General features: G+C 40.1%; 1 protein-coding gene and 1 long non-coding RNA gene across 20 annotated transcripts in view; one reads left to right on the forward strand and one right to left on the reverse strand.

Moving 5' to 3' along the window:
* Positions 1-26202, forward strand: part of nav1a (neuron navigator 1a) — a 78581-nt gene that overhangs the window by 9641 nt on the left and 42738 nt on the right. For 14 of the 19 annotated variants that reach the window (XM_078949863.1, XM_023956602.2, XM_078949865.1 and 11 more), the window contains exons 5-7: positions 8385-9209; positions 20073-20175; positions 22033-22359. In XM_078949863.1, the coding sequence (XP_078805989.1) occupies positions 8385-9209; positions 20073-20175; positions 22033-22359 (1255 nt within the window). Of the gene's footprint in view, positions 1-7937; positions 8158-8384; positions 9210-20072; positions 20176-22032; positions 22360-26202 lie in introns of those variants that run through there. The other 5 variants (XM_078949875.1, XM_078949876.1, XM_078949877.1 and 2 more) reach the window with 1 other exon arrangement.
* LOC144993923 (uncharacterized) lies at positions 20710-22150 on the reverse strand. The gene is made up of 3 exons (XR_013657220.1): positions 22014-22150; positions 21206-21312; positions 20710-20849 (listed from the first exon to the last, which is right to left on the reverse strand). It is a non-coding gene; the product is annotated as an uncharacterized LOC144993923 (long non-coding RNA).

Genomic DNA, 26202 nt, shown 5'->3' on the forward strand with positions numbered 1-26202 from the left:
AAAATTGCAGTTGCGATTTGGATCAGGAATAACATGACATAGCCCACTTTTTTCTGCCAGGATGTATTAAATGCATATAAATATCAGATTTTCTCTTGGTTTTGTCAGGAAGGGTGAATCCATCCACCACCCTAATGATCATTTTGACTTTTCTTTTGACCTAAAAAACTCTATTGACCAATATCACACTGTGTGTCTCTTCTTCTTTGGCTTTCAATAATATTCTCAGCACTCCCAGCTACGGTCATGAACTGTCGTAGCGAGTTAAAGCCTCGGGATTTGAATTTGTTTTTTGGCATTTGACTCCATCTGAGGCTTACTGAATAATTCTGTTTGATGTGCCTTTGATTTTACAGTGGGAGACTGGATGCTTAAAATGTGCTGTCTAAAGTTTGCTGAAATATATTTAATGTAATAGAAATACATAATTTAGTCGTTTAGTCAAATGGAGCTTTAATATAATAAGATTAGTGCAAAAATTGCGCAATTACTTTTTAACCTTTTTATTATTTTTTTTATCAAATACATCAATGCCCAATAAATGAGAAAATGAAAAGTCCAATTTTTTTTAACATTTTGACAAACTTATGAGAACACATTAGAATGATCTAACAGCTTTTGCTATTAGAGTCCCTAATGGAGACGTATTCATTTTATTGCTCCGGATGTTTTAGAATCTGCTTTCCAAAAGAATTAAAGAAATTAAGCAAGTTAATATTTTTCTGTTTTCTGTTTAATCACAGATTTTGTCGATCTGAAAATAAAAATAAAAACTAAGGATAACAAAGTAACACAAAATAAAAACTCTTTTGGCAAATTTCTTCACTGAAAATGTATCCTTTTTATGATTAACTGTATAAATAAATAAAAACATTAATTATGGTTAAAACAATAAAATATATATTTAAAAGTAAACAATGTTGATTTGACTTTAAAGTGTGGCCTTCTGTCATTCCAATCTATTTAAAATTGGCAATAGGATTTAAAATTCAGCCTATTGACCTTTTAAAAAGTTTTTTTGAGGTTTTAAGCAGCCGGCAAATGAGGAACGAGTGGTGGACCAGCTCTTGTCTTTAAAGGCCTGTGGTGTCTTGGGGCTATCCTTGTGGTCTTGCAAGAAACAGAACTGCAGTGTCTTAAACTTCTCTGAAGCTGTTCTTTTATGGAGGGTGGGCTGACACAGTAATCACAGTAATTTAGGGAAAAGAGGAAATCATTTTGAGGGCAAAGTTTGTCAGGAAGGAGAAAGACACAAAACAAACAAAAATGAATGCAGGATGTCATTTCAGCTCTGATCAGATTTTTTTCAGAGTATATTTTCTGAACCTAAAACCTTAATGAAGATCTCAACCTTTAACGTAATTGTGGCACCATGTGGTCTTTCTATTAGAGCCCAGACCCCCTGACCTTGCTGCTCTCCAGAGAGATGAATTTGATCATGTTTGTGTCTGAGAATAAATGTGTGTGTGTGCTCATGTATGGATGTGTGGAAGCACACAGATGGTGTTTGACAGATAAATGTGATGTATCATTTTTCATCTCCCAGCTAGAGTACAGCTTAAGTTTCCCTGTGGGTGCTCTCAGAGTCCATCAGCTTTCTCTGGCACACAAACAGACATGTGAGTTGGCTCTATGCAGACACCTACACGCTTTATGGAGATTATGATTTTTTATAAAATTTCTGTCTTGGTGAAAACACCAGGGAGCATCCCAAAAATACACAATATTCAGAGAAAAAATTCACTGTATTTACATTTATCTGAGATTTTAGGGAATTCTGCATGATACTAATGTCTCGTGCTGACTTTAAGATCATCCGCCAACATTTTCACTTTCTTGTTTAGTAATTAAGGCACACAGTCGGCTTGAAGTTTCAAAATGTCATTCGTGCCATCCCTTAAATACATCTGTGTGGAAAGCATTTGGATATCCCAGACTGCATCTGCTCTTAGACAGTGTGTAATCTTCTTTGGCCAATCTAATCTGGAAAGACATATGCCAAAGTTGGCATTGGACAGTGATGAGTGGTTTAGTAGCTTTAGAAGATCAGACATAAGAATTGATAAGATTATGCTCATCATCAGGATGGAGGCCTTATGATGAGACTGTTTGCAGCTTAGTGTCGGGGTCTTCTTTGTATTTGACCCCATCTTTGACCTCAGCTTGGATCAAGCGCAGAATGTAAAAGACAGTATCACTGAAAGAAAGCATATTGTTCCCCTGATGACCAAATAAAGTCTTAAAAAGTCATAAAGATAAAGAACATTTTAGTCTTTTGAATGTAACCATGATCTGGTTTTACTTTTTTTGTACTGTAGGTGTAAATTCAACGGAAAAATTGTTGTAACGGTAATGGCTAATTTAATTTTCAATGTTTTAAAAGCCTCATTTTTTTCACAGTTTATATGACTAAACATTAAATTCATTTATTACGAAACAAAAGTGCTTTTGATATACATATAGAGAGGTACAACATCAAAAAGTGAGGAGGATAACACAAATATATTTAAACATATGAAATAAATCTTTACAGAAAATCACGCAGGAATGTTGGTTTTTCCATCTTTCAGCAATGCAGTCAGACAGAACAGTCACCTTCTCATATCTCCTCTATTCTTTCCTCCCATGTCTTTCCCTCAGGGACTTTTCCTTGTGATATAGGAAGCGCATTGTAATGCACATCTGCGTTTCAGAGCAGGAGATGGAAGAAAGAACTTAGAGTGAATTCAAGGAATGGGTGAATGGTTGCACACTCATGATATCTCTTGACCTATGTGGTGACTCCCATCCTGGGAAGCTCAGCAAAGTCATTCAAGTGTGTCACTTCTCTGAAGAATAAATAAAACCAAAACATGTCTGTTAACTTAATGACCTGTGAACGAGTAAAAGCTCATGCAGAGTGTAGGCATGTAATGTAGAACGTTTGAACCTTAAGACGAACATATCTTTTATGTCAACAAAAGCCCCAAAACAAACATTTTGTACTTAGTGATAAAGCACTGATGCTTGCTGAGCTGTAACTAAGCAACCTGAGCAAAGCATTGTGGGATACTCCCAGGAGATCTAAAGCACTGGGGCGTCAGTGACGAAGCATCCACAAATACCCCTTAAAATTACACACACACACAATACAAATTTATTTTTTCACAGACTTTTTGTGTTTGCAGCTGATGTTTTCCCTTGGTTCAGCTGCAGCGTGACTCATGTGTGTGTCCTTCACACAATTGTGTTTTCGCTAAATAATATTTACGTCTTTTGTGATACATTTTCACCAATGTCGGTAAGAGCTGAAGAGCTGCAATGTTCAGGATACTTACTCACGATGTGTCATTAGCATTCAGTGGAAGAAGTGAATGAGGTGTCCATTTTTAACTCAAGAAAGAGTGCCACATGCTGTGTTCATCATCTAGTGCTGTTTGTGTAAACAGGACATTAATCAGTGAGTCACAGTGTTTCTAAGCTGTAACTGTGTGTGACTGTAAGCATTTGTGTGTCATACTTGGTACTTTTCATTGTGTCCCAGCGTCCCCATGTGTGAGCACATTAGCGGAGATCAGCAAATGTAGCAAGAGTACGGAAGCAGTATGACAGGATATCCTCTCCCTTGTCTTGCAAACTTCCTTCGCTCCTTTTGGCATACATATAGAGGTCCTTCCTCCCCCAACCTCTTCCTCTTGTGCTCAGTCTTTGCATCACTAGTTTTCTAAGATATAAAATGTATTTATTTTCTTGAATTTTTCTGTTCTTTATTTTCTTCTTTCCCTGGCATTATCTTAAAGACCTCATCCAATGAAAACTCCGTTTTTGGTCATTTGTACATGTTCTTATGGGACGATGGATGACATAGAAAAAGAAATTCAAGAATAAAACTGTATGTCTGAGTATTTTTATTATTCAAATCATTGTGAATCTGGAGCAGACAAAAAATTCCATTTGAAAAAGCTTGTCGTTGTTTCTTCAAATCAACAATCCGCAGGCCACACGCCCCCTCCCAAACACTCCCAATTTCAATGCATCCACTTGTTGACTATGAGATCCATGTACGTCTTTGTTTACCTCATCTGAGCCAGCATCTGGCTCAAAACTGTACAGCTTAATAGCTCCAATTTTACTCACCATTTTTCCTGCACCGGTGATGATTTGGTTGTAAGCTAGTGGGAGAGAGTGTAGACAGCTGGATGATGGGAAATGGGGAAGGCTTACTCCATGTCAATGGTCCTGCCCACAAATCAGAGGTAAACTTCTAATAAACTACTGCTGCTCTGCAGAAAATATGTCGTAGAAAACGACACAGGTTTTCTATTTAGTCCAAAAACGGCATAATCATCATTCCAAGTCCACTTGGAACACTTTTGCAATAGATCAAAAGATGACTGGTATGGGACTTCAAGAGACTATCTTTACCGACTCAGGCTTTCCGTTCTTCTGCTATGTGACAAACCTAATTTTTTCCTCGCTTCTTTAACCAATCCTCTTTTCACTTTTTCTTCATCTCTTAATCAACTTTTTATTTTCTACTCACGCAGGAAAATGCAAAAACAAAAGGAAGAGGCAGTGGGTGACGACAGGGAGTGGGTGAAAGTGAGAGCACATGCCATCTGTGAAGTCGAATGGAAGCCATTCCTGTTAGTTGAAGACGCCACAATACATTTTGTTCCACCAAATTCTGAAGCACTTCACTTTTTCCTCTCAGTATTTTTCCTTCTTTAAGACCTTGTATAACTTAGTAAACATGCATATAATGAGGTGCAGTGTCTCCAAGTGTGTCCTGTTTCACATGACTGCCTTGAGTGCCTGCATGGACACAGTGGGGAATCTGTTCTGCACTGTGTAGGGATGCTAGGGCAAATATGCTCATGCAAAGTATGACACATTCACTTTCTGCCCATGTGTCTGCCACTGTGTCTCACCTTGTGTTCAAACTGCCCTGTCATCTCAGTTCACCACTCACCTCTAACCATCGTTTACTTACCTTTGCTCAAAAGTGCTTTTATGTGTTTATTGAACGGTTGTCTTTCCATTGGAGACATTTTTGCAGTGCTTCAGCCATAACATTAAAAACACATCCTCAAATTGCTCAGGAACACACTAAATCCATAGAGGCTCATCTGGTGCCTAATACTGAAGACTAGTACTCATCACATTGAGGAACTGCCCACTTTTTAGATGTCAAGCCCAATTGCTCAGGTTAGTTTTAGAGTCTGCACAGGCAGACCACTTTACCTGTATATGTGTGTGTGTTTGCAAAGACTAAGTAGAAGATGGAGAGAATGTACAGCGTGTTTACATCAGCCATATATTAAAGTGATTTGACTGTGGAGCCGGGCAGATGAGTGCTGGGATAAACAAGTGACTGTGCGCTGCTAAAGCACACTCTTACTTGAGTGCATGTGTGTGTTTTCAAGAGTGATTATGTGTGTCTTTGCCCAATTGCATCTGTGTACCACACAGGCTCTGCCTTGTACTTACTTGAGTGTGGTCTTTAACTTTTGACAAACCGTAATTCACCATCAGGGAGGTATCAGAGCTGACTTACAGCATGTCTTAAACTTAAATTATACCCTTCATGCCCCCACCGGCCTTCTTCGAGCTCCCTCAGACCCGATACCTGTCGCTGCTGCTCCAGCTTGAGCACGGCAAAAACACTTTTACGTTTGTCCTTTATTACAACCAGTAGCTTCTTATTAATGACTGCTCCCCCTGCACAACCAAACAACCCCTCGGCTCCTTTTACAAACACATCCATTCATGACCAAACTTGTGTTTGGTTAGGAGCAAGCTTATGTTCTTATTTTTAGTCACAATTTTTTGACTCATGGCAGTCAGTTTTGGCTGTTTTCAATGATTATCTGTCTAATTCTTGGAGGAATGTGTGCAAACAGGTCAGCACTTGTTTACACTTTGGTTTACAAACCCAATTTATGCAAATTTAAAAAAAAACAGAACGCCACTTTGAACGCTTCTCTTACGTCTTGAAGGCATGATAACATCACAGCTGCAGGAGCTGAAAACAAGAAAAGTAGAGTACTCAAAATGGTAATACATCTAAACCGTGGTCGCTCCATTAGCCACATGACCAGAACACAGGAAGCCTTAGAATTTAAAGAGATGGCAAACAAACTCACTGTCCTTATGGGATATTACATTATCTTATAGAACAACCCAAATGTTTCTTTTTTAATTGTTATTAAATATTTTATTGTACATATTTCAAAGCGTAACTGTTCATTAGTAGCAGTTGAAAGTTATTTGACATGCCAATTAATTGCAAAAGGTAAGTAAAACTCTTTAAAACTTCTGTTTGTGTCTGAAAGGAACAGTTTATCAGAGTGGTGTGAAACAAAGATAAGTGGACTGAGTAAGAAGAAAATAATTTTCTGTGTTGGCCCAGAATGCACAGAACCATAAAATGACGTAGCTGGGCGCTGACCATGTCCCCTCGACTGGAGCACTGGCTTCTCTGGCCCTGTCTCATCAATGTGACACACTCACCGAGCAAGCACACACTCATACACAAGCGGGGAAGAGAGACAATAAAATAGACACTTGGGTTTACACTTGTACACAAGTGTCCCTATTTCACATCGCTGGGGTATTGGGATTGTTGTATTAGGGATGTGCTGAGAATGCAATGAATCCATAACATAAAAGATTAATGGCCTGTGCATTTGTATTAACTAGACAGGGAGGGTGAGGTGTACTAGAAAGAAGGGAGGGATGGAAATTAGAAGAGATAAAATGAGGCAGGTGGGTGTTGCCTAGTGACCATTTACCATGTTTTTGGTCAGTATTGCAGAAACTTGTAAGGCTTGTTTGATTATTTAAAGACCCACTACAACATAAATTGTGTTTTTGATGATGCAAAAATGTTCTTGTAGCATTTATCTCATGATGGAGGACATAGCTAAAAAAATTAAGATTAAAACTGTGTTCCTGAGTATTTCTTTATTCTAACCATGTGTGTTCAGGATGAATCATGAACACATACAAAAAAAAAAACAGTATGAAAAAGCTTGTAGGTGTTAACTAAAATCTACAATCCGCAGCTCACAAGCTCCCTACTCGGGAGTCGGCATCTGGCTCAAAACTGTACGGCTTAATAGCTCCAGTATTGCTCGCCATTTTTGCTGCACCGGTAATGTTAGCTTTGGTTGTAAGCTAGTGGAAGAGAATGTATCCAGATGGATGATGGGAAATGGGGGAAGGCTCACTCCATGTCAATGGTCCCATCCACAACTCAGAGGTAAATTTCTAATAAACTACTGCTGCTCTGCAGAAACTAGGTCCTAGAAAACAATTTTTTTAACTTAATTTTAAAAAACAGCATAATAATAATTAAAAGTCCACTGATTCTTTTACAATAGATCAAAAGATGATTGAAATGGGACTTTAAATTTCAGACCAGTCATATTTTGGGTTTTTGAACACAAGAAATACTCAATTTTAAATAAACAATTGGAAAACACAAGTAGCAATTACCAATTACTAAGTAAATAAAAATAATTATACATATTTTTTTTTAGTAATTGTCACTCATTTAAAGTTTTCTCGCTTTATTTGTTTTTACTAACAGAAGAAAATGAATTGGATTTATGTTCACAGTAACTGCGCTGGAATCAGATTTTAAACCTGATTTCCAAATGTTCTTCTTAAAGAAAAGCAAGGAAAGAATTTTCATGAGATCCGGGTGTTGTATCATCAAACACTTATGTTTGCGCATGCAGCACAACACAGCATCTGCAGCACAGTAGATGATGAGGCGGTGAATCAGCCAGTGGGAGGAAAGGCAGAGTGAGGGACAACAAGAACGAAGGAGGGAAGGAAGGAAGGAAATAGGAAGAAGAATTAAAAGGGAGGGTGACTGGGGGAAGAGTGAGTGAGGCATTGCTTGTCAGAGAGACAGAGGGAGGAGAGAACGAGGGGCGGGCGGGGGGGGGGGGGGTGTTGCTGCTGCTGCTGCGACTGTTTCTCTTGTCAGTCGGCTCCTGCTCGCCAAGCGATCAGGAGGCAGTGCAGAGTGGGAGAGAAGCAGAGAGGGACGCCAGGGAAGAGAGCGGTCAGTTGTTCATCCACAAAAGCTCTGGGAGCGGAGGACTCGGTGTGAGAGCGTGGATTTAGGTGCTGGACACAGAACTCCACATCCATGGATTATCAGCAGTGAGTAGGGCTGTCACTTCATCAGTTCATCTATAGCAGAGGCGTGAACCCTCAGTCTCACTCTGCGGGGAGTCAGTCTCAGTCATGACCCAGAAGGATGGGATGAGCCGCAACCAGCCAGCCTTTGTGTCTTCACGCCTTCCATTGTCCTCTTTTTTTCTCTGTTTTTTCAGCTTACTTGTTGGTGTCTGACTCTGCCACTGATGCTGTTGCTTTGGTCTCTGCAGGAGGGATGCTGGAGGCTAATGTAGCTAACGTTAGCATGACGGCTAAACCCAGAGAGTTGAACCTCAGGTCTGCAGTTGGATCCTGCCAGGATTCTTCAGCTCCGGCCATGGCTTTCAGGAAGCCACAAACAAAGCCTTCCGCTTTGCCTCAGGGGCCTTCGCGTTCTTCTGGGCCAGAGCTCAAAGTGTACCGACCCTCCTCTGGGTCCATCCCCGTTCCAAACCCCAATGTGTCTGGGCTCCGCAAACAGCGCTCACTCGGCAACTTGTGTGTGCTCACTGATGCCGAGAAGAAGCTGCACTTGTACCAATCTCCTCGGTGGAATGATGATACCAGCCGGCCTGGTACCGGGATCAACAAAGCAGGCCAGAGCAGAACAGGTCAAGCGGGTGGTGGGAGACAGCCACTGTCTCGGACACTCTCGAAGTCTGAACAATCTTTGTTTCACGGAAAGCCAAAGTCCTACTGTACCCCCGTGATGCCTACAAGTGTGGGCAAGCCGAGTCGAATCCCAGCACCTGGCAAACCACGAGGGCCCTACGCTGAGGTCAAACCCATCAGTAAGGCTGGTGAAGGTGGACAGAGCTCAGACACAGATGCTTCTGACCTCCCCTCCAAAGCAAACACTAATGGACCAGGGAGTACGGAAACTATTGGCACAAAAAACAGAGACAAGGGGAGACCTGGATCTCTGTTATCAGAGGAAAAGAAAGAGAAGAAAGGAACAGAGGCAGAAGATGAAAAAGGCTTTCTAAAGGTGGATCCAGAATTGGTTGTGACAGTTCTGGGAGACTTAGAACAGCTGCTCTTCAGCCAAATGCTGGGTGAGTTTGTATTATAATTTTACCCTCTTCTCCACACCCAAACCCTCCCGTTTCTGCTCAGGCTCCAACATCAACATTGAATTTTAAATGAAGTCAGTCTCTGTGCAGCAGACCTTAACATCAGTGCTTGTGTTCTTTTTTTACATTCTATTCACACCCTTCTTTACACACAGTACGCACACCGTGTGTTGATTGTACTGTAGGAGCGATCTGGAGTACAGGCTAAAGTCAGCATTTCTAGAAAGCTGACATTGTTGTGTTTTTGTTCATTAGCCAGCACTGTAGTTTTGTGTCCCAGTGAGTTACATTCATGTCACCTAAATAAATAATAAGTCCCTCTTCTTCTGCTTTGTTTACATCGCAGAATCCATCATGTTTCTTACTTCCATTAAAAGCATATTTTCAGATAGTAACTACAAACATGCAGAGCTGAGTCAAACCTCCATTTTCTGCATGTCCGCTGGCCCATGCGAAAGTCAGCCACTCGTTAATAAAGGTCGTGTGAGTGCGCCTGGTGGGGAGTGTGTTTTCATTCGGTAAATAAAGGGGCTGCACATGGACCCAGCCTCCGATCACAGTGTGCCACATATTTAGCCTCACGCCACTCCTTCCTCACCCTTTCCCTCCGCCTTCCCCGCCATTGCCATTGATCTCCGGGCTACTGACAGATGGTCACTATCCTCCACACCACACCCCCGTGGCCTCCCCCTGTTACCGGGGGCAACGTGTTTGAGGAGACCGGAGAATCTGAGAGGTACTGCCCTGTCGTGCAGGAAAAGATTCTATGATGCATTGAAAGTTTAGCAGCTTCAAAACAATAACGTCACACTGCTTCTGAAGTGATGACTAGCTTTATGACCAATAGACCAAATTAGGGTTTTAATTCACAGCCATTACACACAGTCACAGTCATCCATTACACACTATGAGACTCGATGTTAGTGAGCAATCTCTTTGAGTAGGAGCAGATACTGTGTAGGACACAGAGTGCATGGTGCAGCTGGTCATTAAGTTTAGTTTGATGGAGGAAATCGTTTTCAGATGTATTGATCTTCCTCTGCTTTCTGGATTTCCTCTCTCTTAGGCTACCCCAATTTGGAGCACTGACAACTACGCAATAATTATCTCTGTGTTTATGTTGTACCTGCTGTTTAGTGTGTAAATGGTGTATGTTTGTTATTGCTCCATGTTGTTATCTTGCTGCGTCAGGAAGGCAGGTAGGCTGAACAAAAGAGGAACAAAACAAAGAAAAAGAGACCAACCTAAAGTTATTAAAGTAAATTATTAGAGAAAGACTGTGAGACTTCAGGATTTAAATAAATGTAATTTGTCTACCTCATAGTCAATATCTTTGGTTTCACTTCTGAACCTAATTGTTGAAACAAATTAACTTTTATTAATATTTTAATTTATTGAGATGCATGTGTGTCTTGACAGCAGGTCCCAATGAGCCTTGTTTTATTCATTTAGAGAGAATAATCAGATTGGTGTGCTTGTTGCTCATGATATATTTGGATTTTCATCATAATTGGTGTCTATTATATATTTAAATGAATAAGCTTCAAATGCTTCACTGGATTAAGACAAGAGGGGTCAATAGTAATTTATGTATTATTCTAAAAGTTTCAGGGAAAACTGACATTTAAAAAAGAAATGATTGATAAAGTAAAAATAAAATGATGAGAAAAAGTCACCAAGAGACTGGAAGTATTAAAATAGTATATTTTAGATATTAATTTGATTTTAAGCAGTAATAATACAAGTGTTTCAAATGTGTCTCTGCACAAATTCTGCTGGAAAAGGACAGCTAATGCAGTTTTGTCATTCTGACCACAAGCAAAGGGAAAAGCCTTTCTTCTAACTGCCTGCCTGGCATTCTAAGTGACCAAAGGGAGCTGTGGTTTGTTATAGTCCACCGCAGCCTGCCAGAGGTGTGTCACACAAACCACAGCATATGTGGAGGACAGTTGCTTGTGTGCACAGACTTATGCAAATGTGCATGTGTGTGTTTTAGGAGAGGTTAATTGTAATTTAGCCTGTACCTTGCAATTGTGGAGTCATCCTTTATCGGACCCACTTCTCCATTTCCGATGAGACATTCGGCTAATTGGGTTGTGGTGCGTGCGCTCTGTCACAGGAAGATAGATTATGGATCCTCAGTGGGTTATTTCCAGTCATCCACACATCTGCTGCCATACATATTTCCATTCTCTGCTTCTTAAAAGTGTGATTAAACCTGCAATAAATGCAGTTTTAAAAATCCGGTTGCCATGGAAGCTGCCTGTCAGTTTGTTTTTTAGCTGGAAGGAGTAAACGTGTGACGGCGTAGCGTATGTGTCATATTGGGTGACATCTGGGAACGGGCACTGTGGCACTGTCCTTTCAAGATTAGCCTACAGCGATAGACACAAATAACAGAGAATGCCACTGAGAATGTAAAACCCATCATCTGTGCGCTTTCAAAAGATAATCCCTTTCCCACACACAATGAATGATGTAAAACAACAACAATCCACAATATTTAAAGGTTAGGATTAAAGTCTGTAGTATATGTGCCTTTGTAATTGGATGAACATGTTTAACAACTAGGTGATGTGAGGCTTTTGGTTTATTAGATTACCTCCTTTAAAATAAATGAATTTTGCAATAAGTGGTTTGCAGCGAGATGGATGGGATTGCTCGTGGTATTTGCCAATGCTATTGTACGTCCCCCACAGCAAATGCTGCAGGCACACGCTTAGGTACTGAACTTCAGATGTTCTTCCTCCATGACCCCTCCTGGTCCACTGCAGCTCCTATAATGAGGTGTTTGTTTGATGGGGTGACCCCCCTCAAGCAGTGGCCTCTCCCAGCAGGAGACAGGGACAGTTTAGACTGAATCCTTGCTACGAAACCAAGTAAGTATCCGGATTACGCTTCACATGAAGATAATGAGAAGATGCCCCCCCCTCCACTAATCACAGATCTATCACCGTGGAAAAGACCAGCCAAAGGGGATGCCGTGAATTATAGATTAAAGCAATCAGGACATCTGCTTGGTTAAAGATTTGGGGATGCAGACCAGAAGATTTGAAATGTTGGGTGGTCTTGGTTTTGGCTTAGCTGATAGTCACATGTACTGTAAGTCAGTAAGAGAACTAAAGTGTCTCGGTGACACATGAATGCTCATTACAGCAGCATGGATTATCTTTAGTTGGATGTTGTGTGTGTGTAGGGTTGTTCATAGCTCCTTTTGTATCTGCACCAGCTGTCTGTCCAATTGCAAACCTTAACTAACAAAGCCTGGAAAAGAAGACACGGGCAAATACATAAACATGCAGGACTGTTCAAAGGAACTCAGCAGCCATGCAGGAAGTAACGTCAAAGAGTTGCAGCTTCCTCGATCCATGACATGCTTACACAAGCGCATTAAATGTGTGCCACATTCAGTCACCTAGACACTCTAAATCCAAACTCTGGGGTGTCTTTCATCCTTCTTTATTGTTAGCACAGTTTTCAGTCTCTAATGTAATGTGGGGTGTAGTCAGAGTGGCTGCTTCCGCCACAGGCTTTGGTAAATGAAGGATTCAGGGCAGTCGTCCTACTATGAAGGAGCAAGTGACACAGCAAATAAACACAAGCCCCCCAAAGGATAGCGAGGAAGAACTCGACCCTCTAGATCTTTCTCTCCTCTTTTCCATCTCTTTTCTTCTCCCATCTAACTCTGATGTGAGTTGACAGGAAGCAGCGTTCTGTCACCAGTTACACAGAACAGAGGATATCTCTGGGATGACAGAGGACAAGAGAACAGCTTTTGTTTCTGAACAGAAATGTTAGAGACAACAAGGCCCAATGTATGGATGCATGCATGAACAAGCTGCGTTTTTTCCACCATTATTTGTTTGTGTTGTAGTTCACGGCGCTTTGTGGTCATCCTCTAAAGACTTAATGCAGGAGCCATTACATTAGTGTAGTCTGCTTCCTGCTGTACTCCTTCTAAATCATATTAGCACTAAGTCTGTTTTTGCCTCATCAGCTCTCACACAACATATCCATAGTTTATCACTAAATAAAAAGCCAGGAATTGAATTTTAATAAACTTTTTCACAATTTACCCAGACAATAAATCTTAGCTCTGACTCTACAAAATGCTGCTTAGTGTGTTGCTTGAAAAAAATCGAGCACATAAAAACTTACCGTTTTTTTCCAGAAGAGGATTAGGGCTATGGAGGAAGAAAAAAAAAGGCATTGAAAATTCTGACTTCAATCTCAGAGTTCTGATTTATTGTCAGAATTTTCTATGTCCTTTTTTACTTTCTTTCTTACTCCATAGCCCTAATCTTCTTCCGTACAGGCATCCCTGAGTTTGCAAGCTAACTGTTTGGTTTTCTTGCATTTCAACAGCATTTTTTTGCAATGCCACCACTAACAAGCTAATATTTTACTTTTTGTCTGCCATATCTGTAATTTGTGACTTCCTCCTCAGGAAATCATGAATAGAAAGGTAAAAAGTTTTTATGGAGAAAGATAAGTATCTAGTACATTTGGCCTGTTTTAATGTATATCCCATGAGCAGTCTACTTAAGTCAACTTAGTGTAAGTGATGCATATAACAATATTGCGTAAAGCCTGATTTATACTCCATAGCGATTGGCTACCACATTAATCGTATTGCGTCCCTCCTGCAATCGCACGGTCCTGTCAGGTAGGGAGGGCTGGTGAGCATGAAGAACCCAAAATGCAGAGATGGGAGGCACACAGTTCCAGGGCAAGGGGTTTTATTAACCTAACAAAAAGCGCTGCAGAGCAGGGAAACAAAACTAAACTTACTGTGGCCTAAACAAGAAAACATGGCAGAAGACAATCATGGAAGAGACTGTATGGACCAGCACAAGAGGAAGGCAGAGATAAGACTTATATACAGACGGGGCTGACAAGACACAGGTGACAAGGATCAGGAGCGATTGGAACTAGGGAAGTAAAACTTAAATTAAAACAGGAAACAGAACTCAAACATGACAGAAACAAAAAAGGAAGCAAAAGCCAATACAAAGAAACCCAAACCACGAGAGGTCCAGTTCATACAAGCCGACTTATAGCCTCCTGGATCACCACTTCTTCTAGACAGTTTCATCTTCTCCCTGGCACAAACGTCCCTCTGATTTTTCAAATCACTGACTGTCTTTTCTTCCAACATTTGTCCGCTCTCTCTGTGTCTCTGTGATCCCGCATGGAAGTACAGTGATACAGTGTTTCCTAACTTCTTCAATTGGGTTTTCATCATGCAGTTTTAAAAACACAATTTTTTGGATTACGTTTGCTCCATGGCGTATTCTAACTGTTTAAAAATAAGTACAGATTAAATAGTGCGAAACAGACACGATTGTACTATAGGCGCAAAATCCTAATCGTGGATGATGTCATCACCTTGTGTCCTTTTGCAGGGATTGGGACGATGCCCTTTTGATGGCTTTGCACCTGAGTGATAACAAATAGCTGTGAAGTACAAACAGATCATAAGCCTTCTGATGATTTTGAGATTACATCAAAATACTTCATTTTGGGGGTCATTTAATCACAGCCACATTTATGTGTGTAAAAAAGAATGTTACCAGTTCGGTTTAACTGTCCACATTATGCTCTGAATCAGTGTTTTCCTGAACTTTCTCAATACCTCACATTTAACAACATTAACACTAAATGCAAACTAAGACGTTTGAGTGGAACTGCTGAAGATTTAAGTGTATTGTAAAATGAAGGTGCTACCCAGTTCACATTTTTCACGTTCTATTATGCCAATCTGAGACAAAGATACACACAACCATCTAACAAACTTGATGATGGTTTTTCTTCCACTTGATCGTAATTTTACAGGGCTATTTTTATACTGTGTATAATGATGATCACTTGTATGCTTGTGATTGTGCCTTCTTCAGTGTTGGTTTAGCATTAGCATTAGTCAAATTCAGCTTTGGAGGAACAACTTTTTTTCTACTAAAGATAAAAAAAAAAGTAAAACAAATGCTAAGTAATATGGAAGTTAATATTTTCTGTGAGTCATTTGCTGGGGATACAAAGCACCTCTTTCTAGAAATTATTTCATTACAAAATTTCTTATTCAGGCTAAATTGTTTAGTAATATTACTATTTTACCACATCATTGCCAATTTTTTTCTCTTTTGAAATTTGGTTGCATTTATCTGTAATAAATTTTACGTCTTAAAGCTTAAATAACATACATTTTGTAGTGTTCTTATTTAGAAAAAATAGTAATTAGATAAAGAAAAAAAAATTATTTTCACATTACACTTCCAGCACTTCTGTTTTTTTCTTTTTAAAATCTCCTCTAGAAAAGCTTGGCACAAACTTTTAAGCTCACATGCTTAAAAGTTTCATTAGAAAAGCAAAAAGTTAGGTTTTTCTTTAGCTTTACACTGATGAAGTCTTGACCCTCTTCTATGGGAAAGTAAACTTCTCCAAAGTCACTCAAAGCCTCTTTATCTTATCCCCTATAAGCGGATCGCACTGTGACTTTTAAGCAGATAGAACTGCAGTTAAGGAGATACTGCTTGTGGGTTATGTGTGCATGTTTGTGTTTGGGTCAATATCCAGGAAGCCATGAGCCTTTCTTGAAAGTTACTTACAGAAAAGATGAGACATAGTAAATCACGTATTTGTTATATTTTGAAGCCCTGACTTTTTCACATGTTTTTAGTAATTCATTGTGTTGATAAACTAATGCACACTGATTAGTAGATCATTCTGTTATACCATCATGAAGCAACAGATTTAAATTTGGTTTACACAGATGCAACTGTGCACTCGGATGTGCTCATTATCCATTCATATCACATCCTAGATAACATCTTCAAGGGCTCTAATATCCTGTTTCGACATCCCAGTGAAGTGGATGAACTTAAGTGTGTTTGTGTGCATTCATGTTTGGGTGCTGCTGTCTCCTCTTTGTCCAGATGTGCAGGAATGGTTGCATGCTCTTATTCTTCCTGTTTTTCTGCAGGATGACTGAGGTCAGTTAAAGGCTGTTCTGCTTAGCTAAGTGGAGACAAACTACAGGCGAAAATAAAAGAGAGAAAGCAGTAACCCACTCAAGTGATCCTATCAAAAAAAAACTTTTTTTTTTAACAACTTAGGTACACAAAAAGGCTGCCATCTGTTCTAAGCGTCATGTTTTTTTTTCTATAAATTTAATAAGAAAAACAATCTGATATGTTTGACAAGTATCTCTTCTCCATGGTCTGCCTCTTATTTGAAATTCTGCAAAAAATAATCAGTATATATCATGATGTAAAATGTAGTACCGGTGAGGTTCAGCCACAGCTAACTATGGAATACCAAGGCTTCTCCAGAGACAGTTGTGGTGACACTAACAAATGTACAGACATGGCAGGAAAAGACGATTTCTTGAGGGATATAGAAGGAAATAACAGAAAAAGAAGCAATTACTCAAACCTGCACTAATTTTCTACAAAAGTGACCATGTCCCGAGTGAGGACACACTTGTGCAAGAAAACTGTAATGATTCTGCACAAGTATATCCAAAAGCACGTGTACATAGAGTGGCTGCTCTCGTAAGGACAGAGCCATTAGGAGATCTTCCGGGAGTTTGCCTCTAATGGGAAGGAAAGTCAAATGAGCCCAGAGGAAACTGACTGGGCAGTTATTATTTCCCATTTATTATCACGCTTATTTTCATCAGCTAGTCAAAAATGGAAGATTTTTTATTTTATCTGTCAAGATGCATGAGTGAATTATCCCAGAAACCCTTTTAAAAAATGAAGCGTACACATTTCAACAACCAGGTCAAGTTTCTAAATGCAAAATGTAAATTCAGCTTTTATAATAATAATCTATCTATCTATATACCCAGGCTGTGTCCCACCAAAGTGGTGTAGCCTAGACAGGGCACCCATTCTTACCGCCCTCCTTCTCTTCCCCAAACCCTCCTCCTTCAGTGTGTGCGTGTGTGCGCGCGTGTGTGTATGTGACTGGTCTAAGGCCTGGTCTAAGCCACACCACACTGCACCAGGGTCAGCTGGTCATCATTTTTATTATTATTATTATGGAGAATCTCTATACCATGAGTTAAAACAAGGTCCAGGGTGTGCTTGTGACAGAAAGTGGGTTCATTTACATTTTGTGTGAAACCAACATTATCTGTTAAAGTTGCAATTCCTAGACAGTCACTTTGGGTCATCATCATGAACATTGAAATTTTTTTTGCACTGCTAATGTTAGATTGGGGACGTGAGGGGCTGTAAGATAGTGGAAGATTATGTATACAGATCACTCAGTTATGGATGATGGTAAGTGGGGGCGGGGTTGCTCCATGCCAAAAGTGCTGCCCACAACTCTGAGATAAATTTCTGATATACTGCCGTTCTGCAGAAACGTTGTCCTAGAAAATGGGAGTTTTTGGGCTAAAAAACAGTCATAATTAAAAGACCAGAGAGAATGCTTTTACAATAGATACAAGTTTTTGTACAATAACCGGTGTGAAGCACGTTGAGAAGACTGTGTTGTGGTATGGGGCTAAATAAGTAAAATTAAATTGATTTGAATTGAATTAAAAGAGGATCACTGTGGGTTTTCAATTGCTGAATTTCATTATTCAGTAAATTTTAGTTTTCAGTCATATTATGGTGTTACCTAACAACTAATAAAGCTTTTTCCCAACTTCAGGAGTTTAGTGTGCCTGGACTTTAAAAATATGTAATTATTTGGCATTATGAGAATTTTTGCTGCCCTTTCAAAACTCAGGAAGTACTTTTAATGGGCTTGTGACCTTACCACATACAAGAAGATTGACAGGCAATGCTTTTTATGTCCATTAGACGGTTACTTTAAGTGAAGTGGCTATCTAGATTTTCGCATCAGGTCATATTTAAAATCTCAAAGCAAATCTTATTACATTTCCTCCCTCACATTTTCAGCTTTTTAAAATTCCTTCAGTCACACAGTGACTGATTTTTGTGTGTGTGTTTTTCTCTGAGTACAGTGCGATCAGGAGGCAGATACACCCTAGAAGGAGTACCTGCGAGCACTTACAACTCCCTCACTCCAGCATACTGACCGGGCCTGAGTGGGCCATTAAGAAAGGCACCTTCCTCAGCTTCATGTACCTTTTAGAGCTAGAGTGTTCTCATGTGTGCACCAGAAAGGGTCAGGTGGAGGTACTGTAAGAGTGCACAAGAAAAAACACTTACATCCATGCAGACATAGTCAGTTCCAGTTAAATCAGCGTAATTCTTCAGCACCCCGGGGAAGCTGGGACCTGACAGGGATATTTGCATCCCTAATGCCCTCACCGCAGGCGCAGCCTCCTCCCCCCCCCAAAAAAAAAGCCAGCTGGGACCAACAGGGCCAAGGCAGAGACGGGACAGGAAGTCTTTACCAGACGTGCACTCACACCTACACACACTTACACACAATAACACAGACCGTAGCAAATCAATTTGACGCCATTGTTAAACACAGCTCCCATTTGGGGTAATTAAAACCATTGCAAGTGTTAATCAAACCCCTTGAGTATGTTTGAGATGTTTTTCATTTGCCTGTAAGGCCTTTGTTTCTGCCATTTTTCTTACATCTGCATCACCAAGAATAAATATTACAATAAAGTGGAGCTTGATATTAAACAAAGTGTATCAGCACCTCTCAGATAAATGCCCCCCACTGAGCATAGAAGAGCTATTCTTGTACATTTCTTTTTACTGTCAGACGTTTGCTTTGTGTGGATGTGCTGTATGTACTGTACGTGATGGCCTACAGGATTTGCTCCAGAAGGGTTTTGTCATCTCGTTTCTCCCAAAACTTGCCTAATTAGATGTATTCTTGGAACTTCTGTTTAGTTTTAGAGTTTGGGATTAGCCTATGTATGTGTGCTTTATCAAAAGGAGATTGACTGTGCATTTATGAATGCAACTGTTGTTGAGAGTGACAATTTGGCAGTTCATAGAATGCCCTTCTCACTCATGAGGATGACCTCTTCTTCTTCCCATTAGCCATCTGGCCTTCTGCAGAAAAGGCTTAGCGGTTAACCAGTGTTTGTGCGCAAAATCAGTGAGGTCCTGTTGAGCTTTTATCACCAGGATGTGGAAATAATTAATCTGTAAGGAAATGTGCAACCAAACTGCACACTTTAGACTATTCTGTGAAAATACACTTTACTAACCCTTTATTCCTGTTTAATTCCAGGGATGAAAAAAAATCCCTCATATTTTTGCAGTTAATTAGTTGCTAAATTAGGGTTATCTTGGAGCAGAAGGGGTTTGATGCATATTTGCATCAATAGGCATCAAGGGCTAAGAATCAATGTCATAGTTGCAAGCGGAAACTGTGAGTATTGTTATCAGTGCAGTTAGACAGCTGTGCTTGAATCTTCATGGGTCAACCTAGACAGATTGCAACTTCTTTAAAAAAAAAAAAGGTGGCACAGATGCCAATGTGCCCCCCTCCCTTCTTTTTTTGGGTGGTTTTAAAGAAAAGCAGCTTTCGGTTTATTTTGCCACTAAACAATTAAGGGGCAAGGGGCACAGTGCAAGGAAGGGGCAGTGTGGCTGACGGGCTCTGATCAGAGTGAAAGTGGAAGCAAAAGATGGATTTTTTTTTTAGATGTCTGATGTCATCTGAAAAACAATTCATGCCCATTTTTGAATGACTGTTATGTCATGTTTATGATCTTCTTTCCCTGTTATAATGTTACCTTGCTGATTTTATTAGTGGGTTGAATAATTAAATGTGACATCGGCTTTTGTTATGGCCTACAGTAGAGACCTACCTGATGACGACCAAGCAATATTTTGTAATTGTCTTTCAACATAGTTGAAATTAAATAGTTTGATGTGTGATTTTGCATCCCTACAGATCCAGAGTCCCAGAGGAAAAGGACTGTGCAAAATGTTCTGGATCTTCGACAGAACCTTGAGGAAACCATGACCAGCCTCAGAGGAGTCCAGCTAAACCACAGGTCAACCACACACACAAACACTCACTTGTAACAGTAATGTATGTCTAAAAGCACAAAAACAGAGCAAAAAACATGATCCGATGAAAGTTGGTGGGTCAGCATGTTTTTATGTTGACAATGCAAAAGTGTGTTAGCTGTGATGGTTAACCGCCTATGATACTGAGAGCTCAGATCAGTATCAGTATCTGTTAATCTGTTGGTGTCCACCTGCTTCTTTAGCTTCTTTGCATTAGATACAGAATGGAGGAGGATTATCTGAAAGCGGATCTCAAAGCTCTGATCAGCACTCACAGCTCTTGCATTCAAGCACAGCAAGAAAAGTAATGATGCTCCTAGTAACTGCACATAAGCACCTGTGTGTTTGTGTCCTTCTCCTTCCTTCCTCTGCTTCCTGGTTTTGTCTGCGTTTGATGTCCTCAGGTTTTGTCCTTCAGAGGTTCTCTGCTGTTTGTTCGTCAATGTCCTTCCCCTTCTCTTTATTCAATGTCTCTCCCCCAGAGGGAAAAATCCAAGCGAAGTGCAGATCAGCAGATGGTTCCCCGCTGGAATCCATTTCCTTTGCATTAATAGTTTTATCAAACTCTAATAACCTTGAGTGACTTAAGATAGATTTAGCCTTCAGAGCTTTTGGCCGGCCTGTTGAAGGTTTGTGTGCAAACAGGATGTCACATATCCTGTGTGAAGAAAAAAAGAAACCTCAAAGCAAACTTGTATGAATAAAGCAAAACCCAACTCCAATGAAAATGGTAATTTTGGTGTTTTTAAAATGTTCTGGTAGCAGTTTCTCATAGTGGGGGACACATAAAAAAGAATATCAAGCTAAAAACTGCATTTCTAAGTATTTCTTTGTTCAAATTGTTGTGAATCAAGAGCAAATAAACAAATGCTGTTTCAGAAAGCTTGTAGTTGCTCCTCTCTATTCCGATATATCTACCTGTAAATTAATAGATCCATCTGCATCTTCATTGTCCTCATGCGCTCAAAACTGATAGACAGCTTATAAATTGATCGATATTTTTGTTGTACTCACAAGGTTGTCAGGAAGCAGGGGTGGGCTTACTCCACACCGATGGTCGCATCCCAATTTAGAGGCGAATTATTTCTACGGAACTACTGCTGCTCTGCAGAAACTATGTCCTAGAAAACAACACAACAACATTTGAGCAATAATGGCCATAATCATAATTAAAAGACCACTGGAAATGCTTTAAAAATCAATCAAAAGATGATTAGAGTGCGACTTAAAGTGATTTTTTTTTGTTAGAAAACACTGTTCATTTTACAGTCATTTCAGTCATTTCAATTCAGTTAATTCACAACCCTTTGTGGTGGTGATTTATGTGACTACTGTTTCTGGCAGATGCGCGTTTGAACGCTGCAGGCAGACGTATCTCTTGTCACACAGTTTGACAGCTCATAGCTTTAAATGCTAATTCCCTTCGTTTTTAGTCCAGGCACAAAGTACTGCTTTGTTCTGACGCATCGGATGTCTATGAAGTGAGAGACTATGATGTTTTGTGGACGCATGCAAATGTTAAAAAATGATAGTTTTATGCCGTCTGAAGCTCTGTGCTTAGCAACATGCAGGCCTTGTCTCATTCTGTGCAGAAATCCACATCGGCATGGTAGATGAATGTATTTTTAATCCCAAATAATCCTCGAGATGTTTAAAAATCGCTTGATAGTTTTTCTATGTGAAGGTTTCAGAGAAGAAGAGGATGGAGAAAATTCTGAGCTTTTTTGTGATGTGGGAAACGTAAAGTGCAAATATTTACTTCCACCTTTTTTAAAAGGCGTGACTTGCTGTGAATATTAAATCTCATCATCAACCAACAAACCCTGCTTGCTCTTCTGCAGCTGTGTGGAGGGGAGCATGTGCTACGACAGCGATGAAGCTGCTGCCTTCTCCGTATCCAGCCTTTCAAACCGCTCCTCTCCACTGTCATGGCGCCACGGTCAAGCCAGTCCCCGTCTGCAGGCAGGTGACGCTCCCTCCACAGGTAACACACCGTCAGACGTCCCCCTCCGGATCAGCCACTCCTCGCGGATCCACTTAATCGAAGCTCTGGAGGACTCTGATCCATCACTGCTAAAGGGAGATTACCTCAACGACAGCCATTTTGGAGGAAAGACCCCAAAGGAGGACGATGAAGATGACGATGATATTGATGATCTGGAAAATGGGTGAGTTTTTTTTATCCACAGATGTGCTTCAACCTTAAAGGTCCAGAGTTTAACCCCTTAATGCCCACTGAGAAATGCAACTATGCTTCAAACCACTTCTGCTCTAAAATGACCTTAACTTAGCATCTACTTGATAGCAAAAACATAAGTAGATTAATTTTTTTCATGGCTAGAAATAAATCCAGGCATCACGAGATTGAAGCTATCTGTTTTAATGTCAATCAGAGACAGAACTGATAGTAATTATTGCAGTGGTTGTTGGTGAGGGTTGTCACCTGTCAAGAGTTCAAACCCCTTACAGTCAGGCCTGTAGCTGTCAGCAAACCAGCACACCAAAACTCTAAGCAGCCAGGCTGTAATGCATCTGCCTGACCCTGTCAACAGTAGCAGCTGATTTAGCGTTAGTCAGGAAGATGCCCTCTGGCAGACAGCTGTTGTCACTTTAAAGCCCTCCTTAAATAAATCATTCCATTGTTCACTTGCATCTCCCTTAGCTTTGCCAGGAGCCCTGAATGTGGAACGCTGGCTCCACCGAAACTTCCTAGCATGCTCAGAATGCAGATGTGTTTGAAAGCAGGGAAACTAGTCCGTATTCAAGACCAAACGGCAGAGTGGGTTTGCTTTTCAGCACTGGATTTCTCTTAGTGTTTAAGTTTGAGGCAAGAGAGCAAAACACAATCAACTTTAGAAATGATCGTCACCTTTTTGCACAGTTGCAACCAAGGAGACTTCTTTTTTGAAATGATGTTTCTATGGCAGCAAACTTTTCCAAAAACATGGTTTAATCTTCACCTTTTGTCTGCTCTGTGAAACACCAAAGAAGAAAACATGCCAGTCGTGCTTTTGTGTGACTAATTGATGGCAATGTCATGATGACCTGAGGAGACTGTCTGAGTGAGCATGAGCTGAGTCACAGGGATCAGTCATGAGATTGAATAGCAGGGTGACGGTTGTTCATGTTCCTGACTTTGTGACTGTGTGAGTCCAAATGACAGGAACATTTACACTGCATCAAAGAAAACAAAAACTTTCAGTTAGTTGAAAATAACGAACGATACATTCCTTTGGGGGTTTTGGTTTTTGATGTGGAAGCTCCACAAAATGCTTTTGATGTGGAAGCCCCACAAGTTTGAACCTGGCAGGATTTGACCATCATTCACCACAATAAACAACAATCTTGAATCTCAACAATGTGCCATGGATCTGCAAAGAGCTTCCAAACAAACTAAAACAAGTACTGCTCTGATCATTACTGGGCATCTCACTGGTAACCACAAAAATGCACCGCAAGTGACCAGAAAATTAACCACAGCTAAGTTTCTGTAGCCTTACTTTGCTTTTTGGTTGAAATCCATATGGCTCTGATCAGGTTTTTCTGATGCTTTCTGCAGATTAAACACAAATCCAGACTTGTTTTTTGAACAATGAAAAAAAGGGTTAAATTAAGTTAATGAACTCTTTTATGAGTCATTGAATAAAGTAAAACTTCTTATCTGCATCTACACAAAATTACTTTGTTCTTCAAAACAGTCAGTACTTAGTTGTTTCCCAGAAAATGTGATTGTGAGCACAAAATAATAATAACGGTGCTGCAAGCCTGAACTGATTGGCTACATAGTATGTACAGTTGAAATCAGAAGTTTACATACACCACATAAAGGCACACATGCTTTTTTTCTAAAAAAAATATAATGAAAAAATAGCAGGATCTCATTTTTCTAACATTTAGCAAATAGAAATAATTTTGTTTAATTAAATTAACCTAAACCAGGTTAAGTATTTCATGTCTGATAGTGAGAAAAAAAAGAATATATGTGTTTTTATGTGGTGAATGTAAACTTATGGTTTTAACTGTACATACTATGTAGCCAACCAGTAACCATAAGTAAATAATGTAAACCTGAATGTGAGCACATTTCTTACATTCAGTACAACACCACAAAAATATGTAGATGGGGTCAATTTAAAACACCATTATCAACATTTTAACATTTAAAATCTAATTTATCATTAATTTGTTTCAAAGCTATGTAGTTAGTTTATTTTAAACCTGATACAGATACCTCAGAATCTGTTTAATTGGTAATTTTACTCTCTTCCTAAATGAGTTTGTGTCCAGCCTTTGTCACATCACTGCTGTTCGTAACCACTGGAGGGCAGTCTAGTGCTGGTATTACTCTGCTCTGCTCCCTCCACACTGTGAACTTGAAATACCTCTTTGCTGAGTTTTGCTTTCCTTATCTCATAATTTAACACATTTAATAAATTATGCATACAGACACTACCACAGAGTCATGTGGAGGTCACTTTTCCACCATATTTCACCCTTGCATCTGCAATTGAAAAGATTCGCCTTGAATGCAGCGTGAATCCCAGCTGTGAGCAATCGGTGGTGTCAGTAATGTATTTTCTCTTTATCACTCGGTTCCGTTAAACAAAAACATGTGGAGGGGAAAACGCTGCGACTGAGAATGGGTTGGTCCAAAAACAAAAGTAAAATAGGTTCTTTAGTCATTGTGACTCACTTGATTTGGGCCATGACTCACACTCAAACGCAGACTTTATAGCATGACTACTCCATGACCAGGCAGCACACAGACCCCATGTCCTCTCTGAGAGTCATGATCTCCTGTCAGCTATCAGTTTGCCCTGTTTTTCCAGCAGGGGCCTCTGCTGTTCTGATGGGTTTCACCTTCATCTGGAACCAGAGTCCTCCCTGTTCTCAAATGAACATGTGTGCACACACATCATTTCACCAGGAAATAGCAAGAGAGGCGAGCATTAGGAGTTTGTTCCCCTCAGAGTGGGTGTGTGTACTTAAAGAATATTAGGGTGTGGCCCCAATTGGGTTTAAAAGGTGAACTTTTAGGAAGACTATGCTGAAAAACTGTTTTAAAAGTCCCATTTAATTTAATTTCTATCATATAGAATTCAAATAAATCTTTATCTTTAGGTTTATTAATACGTCAATACATTTTTTTTCATAAATTGACTGGCAGATTTCCTGTAGGCTTACATTACCATGAAACAATATTCCAGATGCTATCATGGTGTAGGTGTATCAGTCACACACGTGCTGCATCTAATGACATTTTAAAGGCCTGTTCACACCGGGACGAATTTCGCCGGCGATTTTCGCCGACGTTTAACGCCTCGTGACTAAACAAAGGGCACCAACGAGAGTGTGCACACCGACGCGAAAAAACGCCAGGCGTTAAAGCGTCAAAAAAAAAAACGCCTCGGGTTCGTTTTTTTTTTTCGACGCGTCGCGTCGAAATCTACTCGACGAATGAGAATGGCGCTTTTGCTCACGTGTCTGGAGCTTCTGAAGTTACAGTAAAACACAACTTGGGGGCGCTCAAACACAAAACTGCCTTGCTGAGCACACATACCAGCGAAGAAGATAGACGCCAAGTAGCGTCTACACAGCCGCGAAGCAATAATGACGGACATTCTAAAATATCCCCGAACCAAACACCAGTTGGAGCTACTGGTGCTTGAAATATTCATGTTTTCTTTGTATGATTCTGACAAGCGCGTAAATACTTACTCTCTTCTTCTGAGTGAAAAGCGACTTTAAGAAGCGTAAAGCTGCGCAGCGCCACCTTGTGTACAGGAGTATTTCTGTTTTACATTAAGCGCCATCTAATGTCAGGGAAGGAAATTGCATGTTCACTCCACTCATCGTCAGCGAAAATCGCCTGGGTGTGAACACAAAAGACGTGGCGAAAAACGCTGGCGAATAACGCCTGGCGAATATTCGTCCCGGTGTGTACGGGCCTTAAGTCTTGAACTTTAACGGGAAACTATGGAGTTTAACTTTATGTAGACAACACATTCCTC

This window comes from Oryzias latipes, chromosome 7 (genome assembly GCF_053564925.1).
Source record: "Oryzias latipes strain Hd-rR chromosome 7, Olatipes_Hd-rR_3.1".
NCBI classification, from domain to species: Eukaryota; Metazoa; Chordata; class Actinopteri; order Beloniformes; family Adrianichthyidae; genus Oryzias; species Oryzias latipes.